Source organism: Salmo salar, chromosome 28 (assembly GCF_965601325.2).
Source record: "Salmo salar chromosome 28, fSalSal1, whole genome shotgun sequence".
In the NCBI taxonomy this organism is placed as follows: Eukaryota; Metazoa; Chordata; class Actinopteri; order Salmoniformes; family Salmonidae; genus Salmo; species Salmo salar.
This window is the reverse complement of record NC_138318.1, coordinates 9,894,485-9,912,236: the sequence shown is the minus strand read 5'-3', so window position 1 is coordinate 9,912,236 and position 17,752 is coordinate 9,894,485. Positions and strand designations below refer to the sequence as shown.

Below are 17,752 nucleotides of genomic sequence, written 5' to 3'. Positions count from 1 at the left end.
TATGTGAAAGACTTGGACACGAGACAGCCTACGAAACTCAACAGGACGTGGTTTATTTTAGGACAGGCAACCACCATCTCAATTAGTTAACGTGACACAGGTCAGGCATTAGTAATCAATGATGAACATCTAATTGTCATCATTACATTCATCCCCCCTCCCATTTAAGAAACATCCTTGTTTTATAAATTGAAAATAGACAGTATACTTGTTTAGGAACAAATATTGGAATACTTCAATGTGTAATTAGTTGATCCATGATACAAAAAAAATGATAATCTGACACAATAGCCTGCATGAAAAGCACTTTGTTTCACTTGAGATGTATTTTTTTGTACAGCTCCACAACAAAATTCAGAGTAGCTTCCCCAATACTGTCCAATACTCATGCTTCACTTGTCCGACAGCTAGCAGTGAGGGAGATGATGGTGCACTGCAAATGAGAATAACATTTGTGTGATGCTGCTTTGGTACGCTAGCTAGCATTTAGCCACGTGTCAGCAGATATTGGGTTCCACAGTCATAAAAAAAACGCTAAAAAAAGAACACAGTTGCCACCGATGTAGCGCGTCGTTTAGTGTGGACAACCAGATATTTGAAAAATAAGACTGAACACGAGACATCATACGGAGTTCAACAGGACGTGGTTTAGGCTATTCTAGGACAGGCGACCACCATCTCAATTAGTTCACGTAAAACCGGTGAATTTATAGACACGGGTCAAGCATTAGTAATCAATTATGGAGGAGGAGGGATAATGACAAAACCGGCTGAAAAGGCAGAAAAATGAAGGAATTAATTTGGTCATCAGTCATATAAAGTGTTTTTTTTGTGAGGGGCCCAGCAGTCACCCTCCCCTCTCTCTCTATGTTGTTATGATCAATAATTGTAAAGGCGGTTTCATTACTCTGTATTGACACAACCGTGCTGATTGGCCGTAGATTAGATCAACATCACTGATGGAGAGAACAAACAGCCCTGCTAGGATTAATGAGTTTCCAGTGTACTTCCATGTTTGTTGGAAAGGAATATGATTACAAAGGAATAATAAGTATCACTCACAAAGATTGCTGTCGAAATCATCAAATGTCATTCCAATTGGTTATTATATGTATCCTTGTGTTAGATTCAACCCCATTTTTTTTTTAATCAGTTGTCTTTGGAAAGCTTAGTCCATGAACCCAGCATTACTTGTGCTGTAAATAAAGAGTTTTGAAACCCTCAGTGCTGCATACATGCACTTATTGAGTATTTCTCAGTCATGTTCATTAAGGAGAAGTGAATCTGGAAGGTGCCACCTGAACGTGTCCAATAAGAACACATATTTACGTATTCTGTTTTCCAGGCAGAGCAGGACAACGGCCACCCCCTGCCTGCGTTTGCTAACCTCCAGATCGAGGTTCTGGATGAGAACAACCAGGCACCATACTTTCAAGACACCACATACCAGGGCTTCATCATCGAGTCAGCGCCAGTGGGCACCACATTGTTCGCCGACGTCAGCCTCACCACCCCCCTGGGCATCAAGGTTCTGGACAATGACATTGAGGAGGTAAGACCCCATAGCTGACCAGTCTCTTCATTCATTCATTGATTCATTATTTCAGTCATTCATTCACCGACCTAATCACACCCGAGGGGGTTTTTCAACTGACTCCTTCGTCGCGATGTCCCCTAAATGTCCACCCGCTAGCCTGCTAGCCGCGGCCCGCAAGCTGTCTAGAGTACATCAGACTGTTAGCTTAAGAGGCCCATCAGACAAATTCTTTGGCCACTATACCTATTTTGCCAATTGGCCTGGTTTACCACACGGAGCCCTGCTGATCCGTCCTCTGAACCGGAACCCCCAACAGAAGCTAGACAGCTAACTAGATACTAGCTAGTAGTCAGCTAGCCACTGCTAGCGGTCATCAGCTACCTTTAGCCCGGACAACTCTCGCCAGTCTGCACAGCGCGACTCAAACCAGAGCAAATCGGATTTATTTATCTCCATATCTCCGGATTCCTACCGCAAGTTCTGAACCTATTTATTTATTTATTTATTTATTTTCCCGCCTGGATCATCGCAGCTAGCTAGCTGCTATTCGAGTGGCCACTCCTGGCTAACACCTCTGTCCCAAAGCAAGAACCAATTAGCCTGGAGCTAGCCTTGCTAGGCCGATCTGCTAGCCTGCTAGCCGTGGCCCACTAGCTGTCTAGAGCACATCTGACTGTTAGATTAAGAGGCCCATCGGACAAATTCTTTGGCCACTATACCTATTTTGCCAATTGGCCTGGTTTACCACACGGAGCCCTGCTGATCTGTCTGCCGACGTCACAGCATGAGGGGGGCCACAACAGACTTTCTTCCGGCGCGACGTGCCTCAAAGGCCCTTCTGCTAGCTTGCTAGCCCCGGCCCGCTAGCTGCCTGAAGCCACTTACTGGACTCCTATGATCACTTGGCTATGCATGCCTCTCCCTAACGTCAATATGCCTTGTCCATTGCTGTTTTGGTTAGTAATTATTGCATTATTTCACTGTAGAGCCTCTAGCCCTGCTCAATACGCCTTAGTTAACACCTTAGTTCCACCTCCCACACATGCGGTGACATCACCTGGTTTAAATGATATTTCTAGAGACAATATCGCTTTTATAGTCACTATGCACAGGTTTACCCCCACTGTATTCACATCCTACCATACCTTTGTCTGTACATTATGCCTTGAATCTATTCTACTGTGCCCAGAAATCTGCTCCTTTTACTCTCTGTTCTGAACGTACTAGACGGCCAGTTCTTTTAGCCTTTAGCCATAACCTTATCCGACACCTCCTCTGTTCCTCTGGTGATGTGGAGGTTAATCCAGGCCCTGCAGTGCCTAGCTCCACTCCCATTCCCCAGGTGCTCTCATTTGTTGACTTCTGTAACCGTAAAAGCCTAAGTTTGTTTTATTCACTGCCCTAGCACACTCTGCCAACCCGGATGTCCTAGCCGTGTCTGAATCCTGGCTTAGGAAGACCACCAAAAACCCTGAAATTTCCATTACCAACTATAACATTTTCCGACAAGATAGAACTGCCAAAGGGGGCGGAGTTGCAATCTACTGCAAGGATAGCCTGCAGAGTTCTGTCATAATATCCAGGTGTGTGCCCAAACAATTTGAGCTTCTACTTTAAAAGATCCGTCTCTCCAGAAACAAGTTTCTTACCGTTGCCGCTTGCTATATACCACCTTCTGCGCCCAGTTGTGCCCTGGACACAATATGCGAATTGATTGCCCCCCATCTATCTTCAGAGCTCGTGCTGTTAGGTGACCTAAACTGGGACATGCTTAACACCCCGGCCATCCTACAATCTAAGCTTGATGCTCTCAATCTCACACACATTATCAATGAACCCACCAGGTACCACCCCAAATCCGTAAACACGGGCACCCTCATAGATATCATCCTAACCAACCTGCCCTCCAAATACACCTCTGCTGTCTTCAACCAGGATCTCAGCGATCACTGCCTCATTGCCTGTGTCCGTAATGGGTCTGCGGTCAAGCGACCACCCCTCATCACTGTCAAACGCTCCCTAAAACACTTCAGCAAGCAGGCCTTTCTAATCGACCTGGCCCGGGTATCTTGGAATAATATTGACCTCATTCCGTCAGTAGAGGATGCCTGGTTATTCTTTAAAAGTGCTTTCCTCACCATCTTAAATAAGCATTCCCCATTCAAAAAAATGTCCAACCAGGAACAGATATAGTCCTTGGTTCACTCCAGACCTGACTCCCCTTGACCAGCACAAAAATATCCTGTGGTGTTCTGCATTAGCATCGAATAGCCCACGCGATATGCAACTTTTCAGGGAAGTTAGGAACCAGTATACACAGGCAGTTAGGAAAGCAAAGGCTAGCTTTTTCAAACAGAAATTTGCATCCTTTAGCACTAACTCAAATCAAATCAAATTTTATCTGTCACATACACATGGTTAGCAGATGTAATGCGAGTGTAGGGAAATGCTTGTGCTTCTAGTTCCGACCATGCAGCAATATCTAACAAGTAATCTAACAATTTCACAACAACTACCTTATACACACAAGTGTAAAGGAATGAATAAGAATATGTACATACAAATATATGAATGAGCGATGGCCGAACAGCACAGGCAAGATGCAGTAGATGGAATAGAGTACAGTGTATATATACATGAGATGAGTAATGTAGGGTTTGTAAACATTATATGAAGTGGCATTGTTTAAAGTGGCTAGTGATATATTTATTACATCCAATTTTTTATTATTAAAGAAGCTAGAGATGAGTCAGTATGTTGGCAGCAGCCACTCAATGTTAGTAATGGCTGTTTACCAGTCTGATGGCCTTAAGATAGAATCTGTTTTTCAGTCTCTCGGTCCCCGCTTTGATGCACTCCAAAAAGGTCTGGGACACTGTAAAGTCCATGGAGAATAAGAGCACCTCCTCCCAGCTGCCCACTGCACTGAGGCTAGGAAACACTGTCATCACCGATAAATCCGCGATGATTGAGAATTTCAATAAGCATTTTTTTACAGCTGGCCATGCTTTCCACCTGGCTACCCCTACCCCGGTCAACTGCCCTGCACCCCTCACTGCAACTTTCCCAAGCCTCCCCCATTTCTCCTTCACCCAAATCCAGATAGCTGATGTTCTGAAAGAGCTGCAAAATCTGGACCCCTACAAATAAGCAGGGCTAGACAATCTGGACCCAATCTTCCTAAAATTATCTGCCGAAGTTGTTGCAACCCCTATTACTAGCATGTTCAACCTCTCTTTCGTATCTTCTGAGATCCCCAAAGTTTGGAAAGCTGCCGCGGTCATTCCCCTCTTCAAAGGGTGAGACACTCTAGACCCAAACTGCTACAGACATATATCTATCCTACCCTGCCTTTCTAAGGTCTTCAAAAGCCAAGTTAACAAACAGATCACCGACCATTTCGAATCCCACCGTACCTTCGCCGCTATGCAAACTGGTTTCCGAGCTGGTCATGGGTGCACCTCAGCCACGCTCAAGGTCCTAAACGACATCATAACCGCCATCAATAAGAGACAATACTGTGCAGCTGTATTCATCGACCAGGCCAAGGCTTTCGACTCTGTCAATCACCATATTCTTATCGGCAGACTCAACAGCCTTGGTTTCTCAAATGACTGCCTCGCCTGGTTCACCAACTACTTCTCTGACAGAGTTCAGTGTGTCAAATCGGAGGGCCTGTTGTCCGGACCTCTGGCAGTCTCTTTAGGGGTGCCACAGGGTTCAATCCTCGGGCCGACTCTTTTCTCTGTATACATCAATGATGTCGTTCTTGCTGCTGGTGATTCTCTGATCCACCTCTACGCAGACGACACCATTCTGTATACTTCTGGCCCTTCTTTGGACACTGTGTTAACTAACCTCCAGACGAGCTTCAATGCCATACAACTCTCCTTCCTTGGCCTCCAACTGCTCTTAAATACAAGCAAAACTAAATGCATGCTCTTCAACCGATCGCTGCCCACACCTACCCACCCGTCCAGCATCCCTACTCTGGACGGTTCTGACTTAGAATATGTGGACAACTACAAATACCTAGGTGTCTGGTTAGACTGTAAACTCTCCTTCCAGACTCACATTAAGCATCTCCAATCCAAAATTAAATCCAGAATCGGCTTCCTATTTCGCAACAAAGCATCCTTCACTCATGCAGCCAAATATACCCTAGTAAAACTGACTATACTACCGATCCTTGACTTTGGCGATGCCATTTACAAAATAGCCCCAACACTCTACTCAGCAAATTGGATCACAGTGCCATTCATTTTGTCACCAAAGCCCCATATACTACCCACCACTGCGACCTGTATGCTCTCGTTGGCTGGCCCTCGCTTCATATCTGTCGCCAAACCCACTGGCTCCAGGTCATATATAAGTCGTTGCTAGGTAAAGCCCCGCCTTATCTCAGCTCACTGGTCACCATAGCAGCACCCACCCGCAGCACGCACTCCAGCAGGTATATTTTACTGGTCACCCCCAAAGCCAATTCCTCCTTCGGCTGCCTTTCCTTCCAGTTCTCTGCTGCCAATGACTGGAACGAACGGCAAAAATCACTGAAGCTGGAGGCTCATATCTCCCTCACTAGCTTTAAGCACCAGCTGTCAGAGCAGCTCACAGATCACTGCACCTGTACATAGCCAATCTGTAAATAGCCCATCCAACTACCTCATCACCATATTGTTATTTATTTTGCTCCTTTGCACCCCAGTACCGCTACTTGCACACTCATCTTCTGCACATCTATCACCCCAGTGTTTAATTTGCCATACTGTAATAATTCCGCCACTATGGCCTATTTATTGCCTCACCCCCCTTATCCTACCTCATTTGCACACACTGTATGTAGACTTTCTCTATTGTATTATTGACTGTATCTTTGTTTATTCCACGTGTAACTCTGTGTTGTTGTTTGTTGCACTGCTTTGCTTTATCTTGGCCAGGTCGCAGTTGTAAATGAGAACTTGTTCTCAACTAGCCTACCTGGTTAAATTAAGGTGAAATAAAAAAAAAAATTAAATTATTCGCACTCACTCTTTCTATGGAATAGTGCTGTAGATCTTGATGAGAGAGCAGAGAGGTTAAGAGCTAATCTTGTTACAGTACATAGAATCAAGTGACTGTCTATGTAGAGTTCCAGGATCCAAGTATGTCAGCTGTAAATAAGGTATTTGACTTTCAAGAGGATAGTATAGGAATGAATCAGCAAAAAACATGCATGACTTTCGTTTTAACGCGATTTTAACACCATCTCCCAGTTCTCATTGGTTGAGCAGGTTGTCCAATCACACTTTTTGGTTTGTTCTCTTAATTCAGCTCCTCCCTGGTGATGAACCTGTAGGTATTAGCCAATGCATTTGTGATTGGTGATTACTAGTGTGAAGTTCTCTTTCTCTCTTTTTCTGCTGATCAGCCTCTTTTTTTTTTTTTCAAACTATCCAATTCTTCTATTTACATGATTTCCGCTTCACGCCTTGTTTATAGATTTTTGTTTACATTTGTAGCTAGCTTGATTAGACTTTGAAGTGCAATGATCTATTTTTCTCTGACCTGAGGGACTTGTTTCCCACAGTACATGGATGTCTGTATTCCATTGATAAGGCATATAGTTGTGTATAGTTGTTACTAGTGCCATATGTGCTGTATATACGTATATACTCTGGGTTTAGCCTGGTCTAGTGGAGTTGTTTCTCACATGCCGATCTGGAGCAGGCTAAAGTCAATGTGGGTTGTATTATTTTGGGAAACCTCATGCTGATGGAAGCGGTGTCATCTCCCGCTGTGCGGGGGCGTTGGGAGAGGGCACCTCTACTAACACCCAGCCATTTGTTAAGTGTCTGTGGTGATTATTATTCGAATTAGTTTTATTTGCCGCAGCTCAATTTATTTATGTCTCCCTCCATCCGGAGGGGCAGCGGTGTAAGTTCAATATCCTCTAAAGCAGCATCAACAATATCCACAGTGCTGAGGGGTGCATATTAGTAATGAAGGCTGTCGCCTGTCTGGAATGGGCCTGTATTAAAAGGACTGGCTTGCTTATCAAATGCCAAACGATTCACTATAGTGCCCTACTTTCAACCAGGGTCCATAGAGATTCCTATAGGGCTCTGTTCAAAAGTAGTGCACTATATAGTGAATAGGGTGCCATTTCGGATGCGGACGCTATTATTGCAGGGGTAGGCAGTGTATGAGGTTGGACTTTTCATTATTGGTCTGTATTCATACACAAATGTATCCAGGTGTTGCTCTGTGTGTGCAGAACACAACCACGACACAAGGACTACAAAGCCTTGCAGGACTTCAGATGAATTAGGGAAAGGTACTGGGTTTAACATTCGAAAGCCCGTTTAGATTGGCACAACAGACCCCGCAACACAGCCATACAGATACCGTGGACAGAAAGTGCATTGATAACAACAAATCCTTAGTATACTTTGTCATGCAAATATGATACAGATGCCAACATCAGTGCCACGCGAATATCGTACAAGGAGCTGTGTAATTGTTTTTCATTGTCATTCAACACCATGATGGAGTTCATGGAAACTAGACAGTTTGATAGGCAAAGAAATAAAAACTGTGAGATGACTTCATAGTTCAACTGTCATGAGTGTTTATCCTCACATATATTTCGCTTTGTCTCTAAAACGTGTATTTGAAACTGACTGACTAGGTTTCATCACCTTGCTTTCATCAATGGGACTCCAGTCAGTCGGTCGTTGTTTGTGGACTTGTTGTTGCCAATAAAAATTCAGTGATTTATTTTCCTTCCCTTGAAGATGAAAGATCCCATGGTGCAGATATCCTTGGACAACTACAACACAATCTTCATGTTGACACCTTCGGGGATTACTCGCTACCTGACACTGCTGAAGCCCGTGGACCGTGAAGAGCAGGACAGCTACACGTTCACGGTAAGGCTAGCTCTAGCTGACACTAATCTCTCTCTCTCCCTCTTCTTCTCCCCCCACAACTAAGTTAGCACCTGTCAAACAAAATAGTACATCGTAAACTGGAATTCAGTCACTTGTCTTTTAATGGCCATATACAGTATGTCTTGTAGCAAGCTCATGAACACTGCTAGAATGGCAATAGGTATATCAGTACAGTACTATTACATATACACTATTGAATCAGCAAGATACTTATTTTCTTGCTCCTTGAAATTCATAGCTGGCATTTGTACCCCCATAGTAACTAGTTTGCCAATGCTCCTGAAATTTCTGTCCAATTTGTTTTTTGTTTTTTTTACGAGACGGTCCCATCCTTTGTAAAAATGTCTTCCACATCGTATCCTCAGCTAATAGCATGCAGGGTTATTTTTGTTTTTAGCTGGTAATGATGGAGTGCATCACACTCTTTCCCCAAACTTTATGACCATTGGGATAGAACAATGGTGTTTGTCTTCAAGTAATAATCCTCTATTGTTGCGCACACCAAAGTCTCCCGCTTCCCTCTGCCCAGACAACCAGTTGGCACAGGGCCTGTATTTGATGTAGTGTGTCTGTCTGTCTCTGTCTGTGTGTCTGAGTGTTTTTGTGTAGGCTTACATACTCCGATATGTAAGTAAAAAGTAAAAGCAATCACTGTAAAAGCACTCATTGAAAATGTTATTGTGCTAAAAGATAAAAAGTGAATTGTTAATGTAATGTGATGCGGTAGCCTCTCTCATTAAGTATTTGTGCAATCCCCTGAGCCAGCACCTACCAAGTTTCAATAATGAAACCAATACTCACCAACAACTGAGCTTTCATGCAAGAGTAATAGTCTCTGCTGCTGGCTAGTGCACTGTTACCAGCTGGAAGACCATGATAAAGCACAGCACAGAACGGCAGAGCACAGTCCAGCACAGCACAGCAGAGTTCAGCACAGAACTGTAAAGTACAGCATAGCACAGCTCAGAACAGCGTAGTTCAGCACAGAACAGCTCAGTATAGTTCACTGGATAACACAGAACAGCTCAGTATAGTTCACTGGATAACACAGAACAGCTCAGTATAGTTCACTGGATAACACAGAACAGCTCAGTATAGTTCACTGGATAACACAGAACAGCTCAGTATAGTTCACTGGATAACACAGAACAGCACAGCGCAGAAGAGTTCAGCGCAAAACACTTAAGTGTAGCACAGCTCAGAACAGAATAGTTCAGCTCAGCAGAGAACAACACAACAACACACAGGTCAGCACAGCACACTGCTAACCTCAGTACTATTCCTCAGTATGTTTGATGATGTATTCTTCCCTCGGCTCAAACTGGCACTGGGTTATTCGCGGTTCCCTCTGGATCAGATAGACCTGTTTATTTGAAGAAATGTCACCTAACAGCTGTATCATTCAGCCTGAGAGCCGTAGTCTTGTCAGGCTTTCAAATTGCCAAGTGCCATGTCATCAGAAACCATAATTGGAATTTGTCCTAAGAACTTTGGAGGTTTTGGAGTTCCATTTTTCCAGCTCACCTTACCACTTTGTTTTTAGAATTGAGAGACCTTATTTTTTAGCAATCTGATCAAATCCAAATGAAATGAAATCCAATTTTATTTCACATCCGCAGAATACAACAGGTGAATACTTTACTGTGAAATGCTTACTTGCAAGCCCTTAACCAACAATGCAGTTTTAAGAAAATAGAGTTAAGAATATATTATCATTCTTTTTTTAAATAAAACAATACAATAACAACAAGGAGGCTATATACAGGGGGTACCGTACCAAGTCAATGTGCGGGGGTACAGGTTAGTCAAAGTAATTTGTACATGGGTAAAGTGACTGCATAGATAATAAACAGTGAGTAGCAGCAGTGTAAAAACAAATGTCAATGCAAATACTCCGGGTGGCCATTTGATTAATTGTTGACCAGTTTAATGGCTTGAGGGTAGAAGCTGTTAAGGAGCTTTTTAGTCCTAGACTTGGCGCTCCGGTATCACTTGCCATGCGGTAACAGAGAGAACAGTCTATGACTTTGACAATTGACTATGACAATTTTTTGGGCCTTCCTCTGACACTGCCTAGTATATAGGTCCTGGATGGCGGAAGCTTGGCCCCAGTGATGTACTGGGCTGTACGGTCAGATGCCGAGCAGTTGCCATACCAGGCGGTGATGCAACCGGTCAGGATGCTCTCGATGGTGCAGCTGTATAACTTTTTGAGGATCTGGGGACCCATGCCAAATCTTTTCAGTCTCTTGAGGGGGAAAAGGCGTTGTCGTGCCCTCTTCACAACTTTCTTGGTGTGTTTGGACCATGATAGTTTGTTGGTGATGTGGACACCAAGGAACTTGAAACTCTCAACCCGCTCCACTACAGCCCCGTCAATGTGAATGGGGGCGTGTTCGGCCTCCCTTTTCCTGTAGTTCACGATCATCTCCTTTGTCTTGATCACGTTGAAGGAGATGTTGTTTTTCTGGCACCACACTGCCAGTTCTCTGACCTCCTACCAAATGGCTGTCTCATCGTTGTCAGTGATCAGGCTTACCACCGTTGTGTCGTCAGCAATCTTAATGATGGTGTTGGAGTCGTGCTTGGCCACGCAGTCGTGGGAGAACAGGGAGTAGAGGAGGGGACTAAGTACGCACCCCTGAGGGCCCCTGTGTTGAGGATCAGCGTGGCAGATGTGTTGTTGCCTACCCTTACCACCTGGGGGTGGCCTGTCAGGAGGTCCAAGATCCAGTTGGAGAGGGAGGTATTTAGTCCCAGGGTCCTTGGCTTAGTAAGGAGCTTTGTGGGCACTATGGTGTTGAATGCTGAAGTGTAGTCAATGAACAGCATTCTCACATAGGTGCTCCTTTTGTCCAGGTGGGAAAGGGCAGTGTGCAGTGCGATTGCGATTGCGTCATCTGCGGATTTCTTAGGACGGTATGCGAATTGGTATATGTCTAGGGTTTCCGGGATGAAGGTGTTGATGTGAGCCATGACCAGCCTTTCAAAGCACTTCATTGCTACTGACATGAGTGCTACGGGGCGGTAGTAATTTAGGCAGTTTACCTTCGCTTTCTTGGGCACAGGTACTATGGTGGTCTGCTTGAAACATGTAGGTATTAAAGACTCGGTCAGGGAGAGGTTGAAAATGTCAGTAACGACACTTGCCAGTTGGTCCACGCATGCTCTGGGTATGCATCCTGGTAATCCATCTGGCCCAGCAGCCTTGAGAATGTTGACCTGTTTAAAAGTCTTGCTCACATCACCTACGGAGAGCGTGATCGCACAGTTGTCCGGAACACCTGGTGCTCTCATGCATGCTTCTGTGTTGCTTGCCTCGAAGCGAGCGTAAAAGGCATTTAGCCCGTCTGGTAGGCTTGCATCACTGGGCAGCTCGCGGCTGGGTTTTCTTTTGTAGTCTGTAATATTTTTCAAGCCCTTCCACATTTGACCGGCGTTGGATGTGGCAGGGTGTAGTATAATTCAATCTTAATCCTGTATTGACGCTTTGCCTGCTTGATGGTTCGTCTGAAGGCATTGCGGTGGCATAGCGGGATTTCTTATAAGCCTCCGGATTTGTGTCCCGCTCCTTGAAAACAGCAGCTCTAGCCTTTAGCTTGGTTATGTTGTTGCCTGTAGTCCATGGCTTCTGGTTGGAATATGTGCGTACGGTCACTTTTGGAACGATGTCGTTGATGCACTTATTGATGAAGCCAGTGGCTGAGGTGGTATACTCCTCAATGCCATTGGATGAATCCCGGAACATATTCTAGTCTGTGCTAGCAAAACAGTCCTGTAGCGTAGCATCCTCGTCATCTGACCACTTCCGTATTGAGCGAGTCACTGGTACTTCCCGCTATAGTTTTTGCTTGTAATCAGGAATCAGGAGGATAGAATTATAGTCAGGTTTTCCAAATGGAGGGAGAGGGGAAGGTTTATATGTGTCTCTGTGTGTGGAGTAAAGGTGGTCTAGAATTTCTCTGGTTGCACATGTGACATGCTGGTAGAAACTAGGTAAAACGGATTTAAGTTTGCCTGCATTAATGTCCCCGGCCACTAGGAGCTCAGCTTCTGGATGAGCATTTTCTTGTTTGCTTATGGCCTTATACAGCTCATTGAGTGCGGTCTTACTGCCAGCATTGGTTTGTGTTGGTAAATAGACAGCTACAAAAAAATATAGATGAAAACTCTCTTGGTAGATAGTGTGGTCTACAGCTTATTAAGAAGTACTCTACCTCAGGCGAGCAATACCTCGAGACTACCTTAATATTAGACATCGCTCACCAATTATTATTTACAAATAGACACATACCCCCCACCCCTCGTCTTACCGGACGTAGCTGTTTTGTCCTGCCGATGCACAGAAAAGCCAGCCAACTATATATTATCTGTGTCGTAGTTCCGCCACGACTCGGTGAACAATAATTTAATACCGTTTTTAATGTCCCGTTGGTAGGATAGTCTCGAACGGAGCTCATCCAGTTTATTCACCAGTGATTGCACGTTGGCCAAAAGAACGGATGGTAGAGGCGGGTTACCCTCTTGCCGATGAATTCTCACAAGGCACCCTGATCTCCGCCCCCTGTATTTCCTTATTTTCTTTATACAAATGACAGGGATTTGGGCCTTGTCTGGGAGCAACATTATATCATCTTTGTCCAGTTCGAGGTGAGCAATCTCTGTTCTGATATCCAGAAGCTCTTTTCGGTCATAAGAGAAATTTATCAGGTCCACACATGAAATTATTTCTATACCAAAACGTGTCTGTGGATAACAAGGCATTTGGCAAATGTATTTCAGTTTTGGGGAAAGGGGCTATAGATTAGTAATTTGCAGAGCACAAATAATACAGGAAAACCTAAGGCTAAAAGATGTTAAACATATTGAGGCAACAGAATTTCATTTGCAGCAACATTATGTACAAAATAAGTTACAAACAATGCGGAAAAAACACACAAAATAGCACATTTGGTTTGGAGCCCGTAAAATGGCAGCCATCCCCTCCGGCGCCATTCTTATTGATAAGGCAATGACTTATCAATTGACTGTGACTGTCTGGCTGTATGCTAATACTTTTTTCTCTAAATATTGAGGTTTGTGTGTCTGTTTGTAATTCAAGAGCAGGATCAACTCTGTTTTCGTCAAAAAACATCAGAATGTGAAATAGGGCAAAGAAGATCTAGAATACTTCTCTGAATGCAAATATTGGTGTGCTGCTCCCTTCAGCCCTAATTCTGGGGGACATGGATTTAGCATTCTGTTAGCATTTCCATCACTTGGAGTTGGCCTTGTCCTGGCAGTCACAGAATGATTAAAACCCTGAGAACAAGCACGCTTGTCTGGGAAGGCTTCTGAGAGTCAGTCCAACCCATCCTGATACTATGCTGAGTTAAATTATGGATCCGTCTCACATACGAATGCTTCCTAGTCAGTCATCGCCTCAATGTGTTTCCCCTCTCCATCATTACCATGAAGATATCCATGTGGATGTGTCTCGATGGGTTTTAATTCCGATACATATTCAGTCAGGGTATGTTTACTTGATTTCATTCAAATGACAAATGGCACTGAATCTGTTATGCTACCCACCCTGCAAGACACCGTCCCTGCCAGTCAAAATACAACCACATCTACAACAACCACTACCCACCTAATGATGGTTTAGTGCTTAAAATAATCATTTTGCCTCTGTCTTGCCTAGAGGATTTGTACTGTTATGTTGTTGGGAGCTGGTAGAGGTTTTTATAGTGCTAACTTGTCTCAGACTAAAATGGAGACAAGAGCCTCATAATGTCAAGGGTAGAGCATTGCACCGGAAACTCAGAGGAGAAAACAACACTTTGACGTTTTCTCTCCCCACCACCACATCATGCTGGAGCAGTGGAGGTGCCTGCAGCGCTATCCTGTCAAGACTTTGAAGTGTGGTGTTGCTAAGCACTATAGACATTAAGAAATACTAAAGGGATGTCTCTGGATTCCGGTTTTCGCTAGCACTTACCACTGTGTTTACCTTTGGGCTTTTTTTAGCTGCTTCTGCCATTGTTTTGCGGGGAAGATCACAATGGTGGCAAAATAAGTAGCTTTAATTCGAAAAGTTAATGGGGAGAGCTTTGAACATCCCAGTGGAACAAATGGTGTTTTATCTCCTGCTCAACTGAGGATCATTGTGCCTTTCTCGCTGTTTGACGCTTGTTAGCATGTTCTTTCTTTTTTTTAAGCCTATGTTAGTCTTGTTTTATCCATGTGATCGGTTGCGTTCTATGTGGAAGTTCACAGTCAGATACAGCTTCACACACACACACACACATTAGTGAAGCTTAAGAGTATTAATTAGCAAAGGCACATTAAAGGGTCTGTTCACTTTATCTAATGAAAAAACAACATTGGTATGCCAATCATGATTGGAGTTGTAAGAGCATTGTAGTGTTCATTACTGTAAGTAGTTTTTAAGCCAATAAGCCCTGTTTAGTCAGTGTGATGAATTAGTATCTCTAAAGCCTGTGTAAATGGGTTTTAGTAAGGTTATTGCTCTCAATCTTGCATTTTTTTAACCATTGGTCACCATCCTTGTCTTCCTTTTCTCTCTTGTGACTGTGACTCTCAGGGACTAAACCGTTGTTCGTGACATGACAGAACATGTCATGGTTTATATAGTTTCTCTACTGTATACATACATGTCATGCATGTCATGCATTAGCATTGTTTGACTGTTTCCTAGATATTCTCAACAGGCTGTTCAAAAGCTCATTCCTCAATGGTTTCTCTGAAGGTGTATGATTCTCTCTCTCTCTCTCTCTCTCTCTCTCTCTCTCTCTCTCTCTCTCTCTCTCTCTCTCTCTCTCTCTCTCTCTCTGCCTCTCTCTCTCTGCCTCTCTCTCTCTCTCTCTGCCTCTCTCTCTCTCTCTCTGCCTCTCTCTCTCTCTCTCTGCCTCTCTCTCTCTTCTCTATAGATGATGGCTTCAGACGGAGTTCAGGAGAGCCCTACAGCGACCGTTCATATCACAGTGATTGATGCCAACGACAACACACCAACCTTCCTCAACTCCTCCTACAGTGTTAATGTTTACACAGACATTCAGCCAGGGGAAACAGTATTACAGGTAATCAATACTAGAGGTCGACCGATTATGATTTTTCAACGCCGATACTGATTATTGGAGGACCCCCCAAAAAAAGCCGATGCCGATTAATCGGCCGATTTTATATTTTTTGTTAAATAAAAATAATATATTTTTATAATGACAATTACAACAATACTGAATGAACACTTATTTTAACTTAATATAATACATCAATAAAATCAATTTAGCCTCAAATAAATAATGAAACATGTTCAATTTGGTTTAAATAATGCAAAAACAAAGTGTTGGAGAAGAAAGTAAAAGTGCAATATGTGCCATGTTAAAAAGCTAACGTTTAAGTTCCTTGCTCAGAACATCAGAAGCACCAAGTACTAGGTCATGTTTTGCAGAGGGGTCAAATACTTATTTCCCTCAAACATTTTTGACATGCGTTTTTCTGGATTTGTTTGTTGTTATTCTGTCTCTCACTGTTCAAATAAACCTACCATTAAAATTATAGACTGATCATCTCTTTGTCAGTGGGCAAACGTACAAAATCAGCAGGGGATCAAATACTTTTTTCCCTCACTGTAATATTGCTGTTACATTGTACAAGCTTCAATGTAATGTCATAATTATGTCCAATTCTGGCAAATTAATTGCGGTCTTTGTTAGGAATAAATGGACTTCACACAGTTCGCAACGAACCAGGCGGCCCAAACTGCTGCATATACCCTGACTGCTTGCACGGAACGCAAGAGAAGTGACACAATTTCCCTAATTATAAGAAATTCATGTTAGCAGGCAATATTAACTAAATATGCAGGTTTAAAAATATATACTTGTGTATTTATTTTAAAGAAAGGCATTGATGTTCATGGTTAGGTGCAACGACAGTGCTAAATCATCACCCGTTTGGCGAAGTAGGCTGTGATTCGATGAGAAATTAACAGGCACCGCATCCATTATATGCAACGCAGGACACGCTAGATAAACTAGTAATATCATCAACTGTGTGTAGTTAACTAGTGATTATGTGAAGATTGATTGTTTTGTTATAAGTTTAATGCTAGCTAGCAACTTACCTTGGCTTCTTGCTGCCCTCGCGTAACAGGTAGTCAGCCTGCCACGCACGCTCCTCGTGGAGTGCAATGTCAGGCAGGTGGTTAGAGCGTTGGACTAACAAGGTAAACATCTGTCGTTCTGCCCCTGAACAAGGCAGTTAACCCACCGTTCCTAGGCCGTCATTGAAAATAAGAATGTGTTCTTAACTGACTTGCCTAGTTAAATAAAGGTGTTAGGAAAACTTGAAATCGGCCCTAATTAATCAGCTATTCCGATTTAATCGGCAGACCTCTAATCAATACGCTATACTGACTCGCTGTTTTCCCAAACAAACCACCCGCTTAGAGTAATAGCGTTAGTAAACCTAATTTCTTAATGAATTATAGCTGGAATAATTATGGCAGCAGACTGTTATGCTTAGCTCTCAGCAGGCTGCTGCCATAGGCTGTTCCCCTCTGTGCCCAGGGAAGATTGTGGGTAATTTGTTATAACCCCTGTTTTGCAGTCTGAGCATGAGCCCAGTTCAGTTGCAGGGAACAAATAACTGACAGAAAAGGTCAAGTCTAGGCAGTTAAATCTCTGTTTCCGATCAGAAGACTTCCTCTCATAGCAAGCCAGGTTAGGCTGGTTAGGCTTCAGAAACATGCGTTAATAAGGACAGTTATGAGTTAACTCTTTGCCTGTTGAATGACTTAATGAGGGGTTTGTGACTGAAGCGTTGTCTAATTCGTCAGAGACATCTTTGAGTTACAGTATGTAGTCTTAGAATGACATATGAGGACAATTACACTAAAGGTGTTGTAGTCATGCTTTTGTTTAGTCACATAATGTAGCATTCTGTTTTGTTTTAAACACATTCATGTTTTGAGATTTCTATTCATGTGTGGCCACTTCTTTACACATCACACTGTGTTGAATATGAAGTACTGTATGTTGTACCGAGATTATGCTAATGTTAAAAGGTATTTCTGTGTTTGATTTTGATAGCAGTCTCTACTTTCTTATTTCAAATTTGCTGACCATATTTGCTATTGATTTGTAATACGCCCCCAACACGAGACGTTTAATTGCGCATTAGATATGTTTAAGAATAATAGCAGCGCTGAATTTGCATGTTCCTTGAAATGTGGGGAAGATATTGGTATAGATTGCCTTCCCCTAGTGATGTCCCTGGGCCG

The 17,752-nt window shown here is 43.3% G+C and overlaps 1 protein-coding gene across 1 annotated transcript in view; it reads left to right on the top strand.

Annotated features, from left to right (window-relative positions):
* Window positions 1-17,752, top strand: part of pcdh15b (protocadherin-related 15b) — a 204,932-nt gene that overhangs the window by 105,406 nt on the left and 81,774 nt on the right. Inside the window, 3 exon segments of the mRNA XM_082970434.1 lie at window positions 1,346-1,552; window positions 8,311-8,445; window positions 15,399-15,548. Of these exon segments, the coding sequence (XP_082826560.1) occupies window positions 1,346-1,552; window positions 8,311-8,445; window positions 15,399-15,548 (492 nt within the window).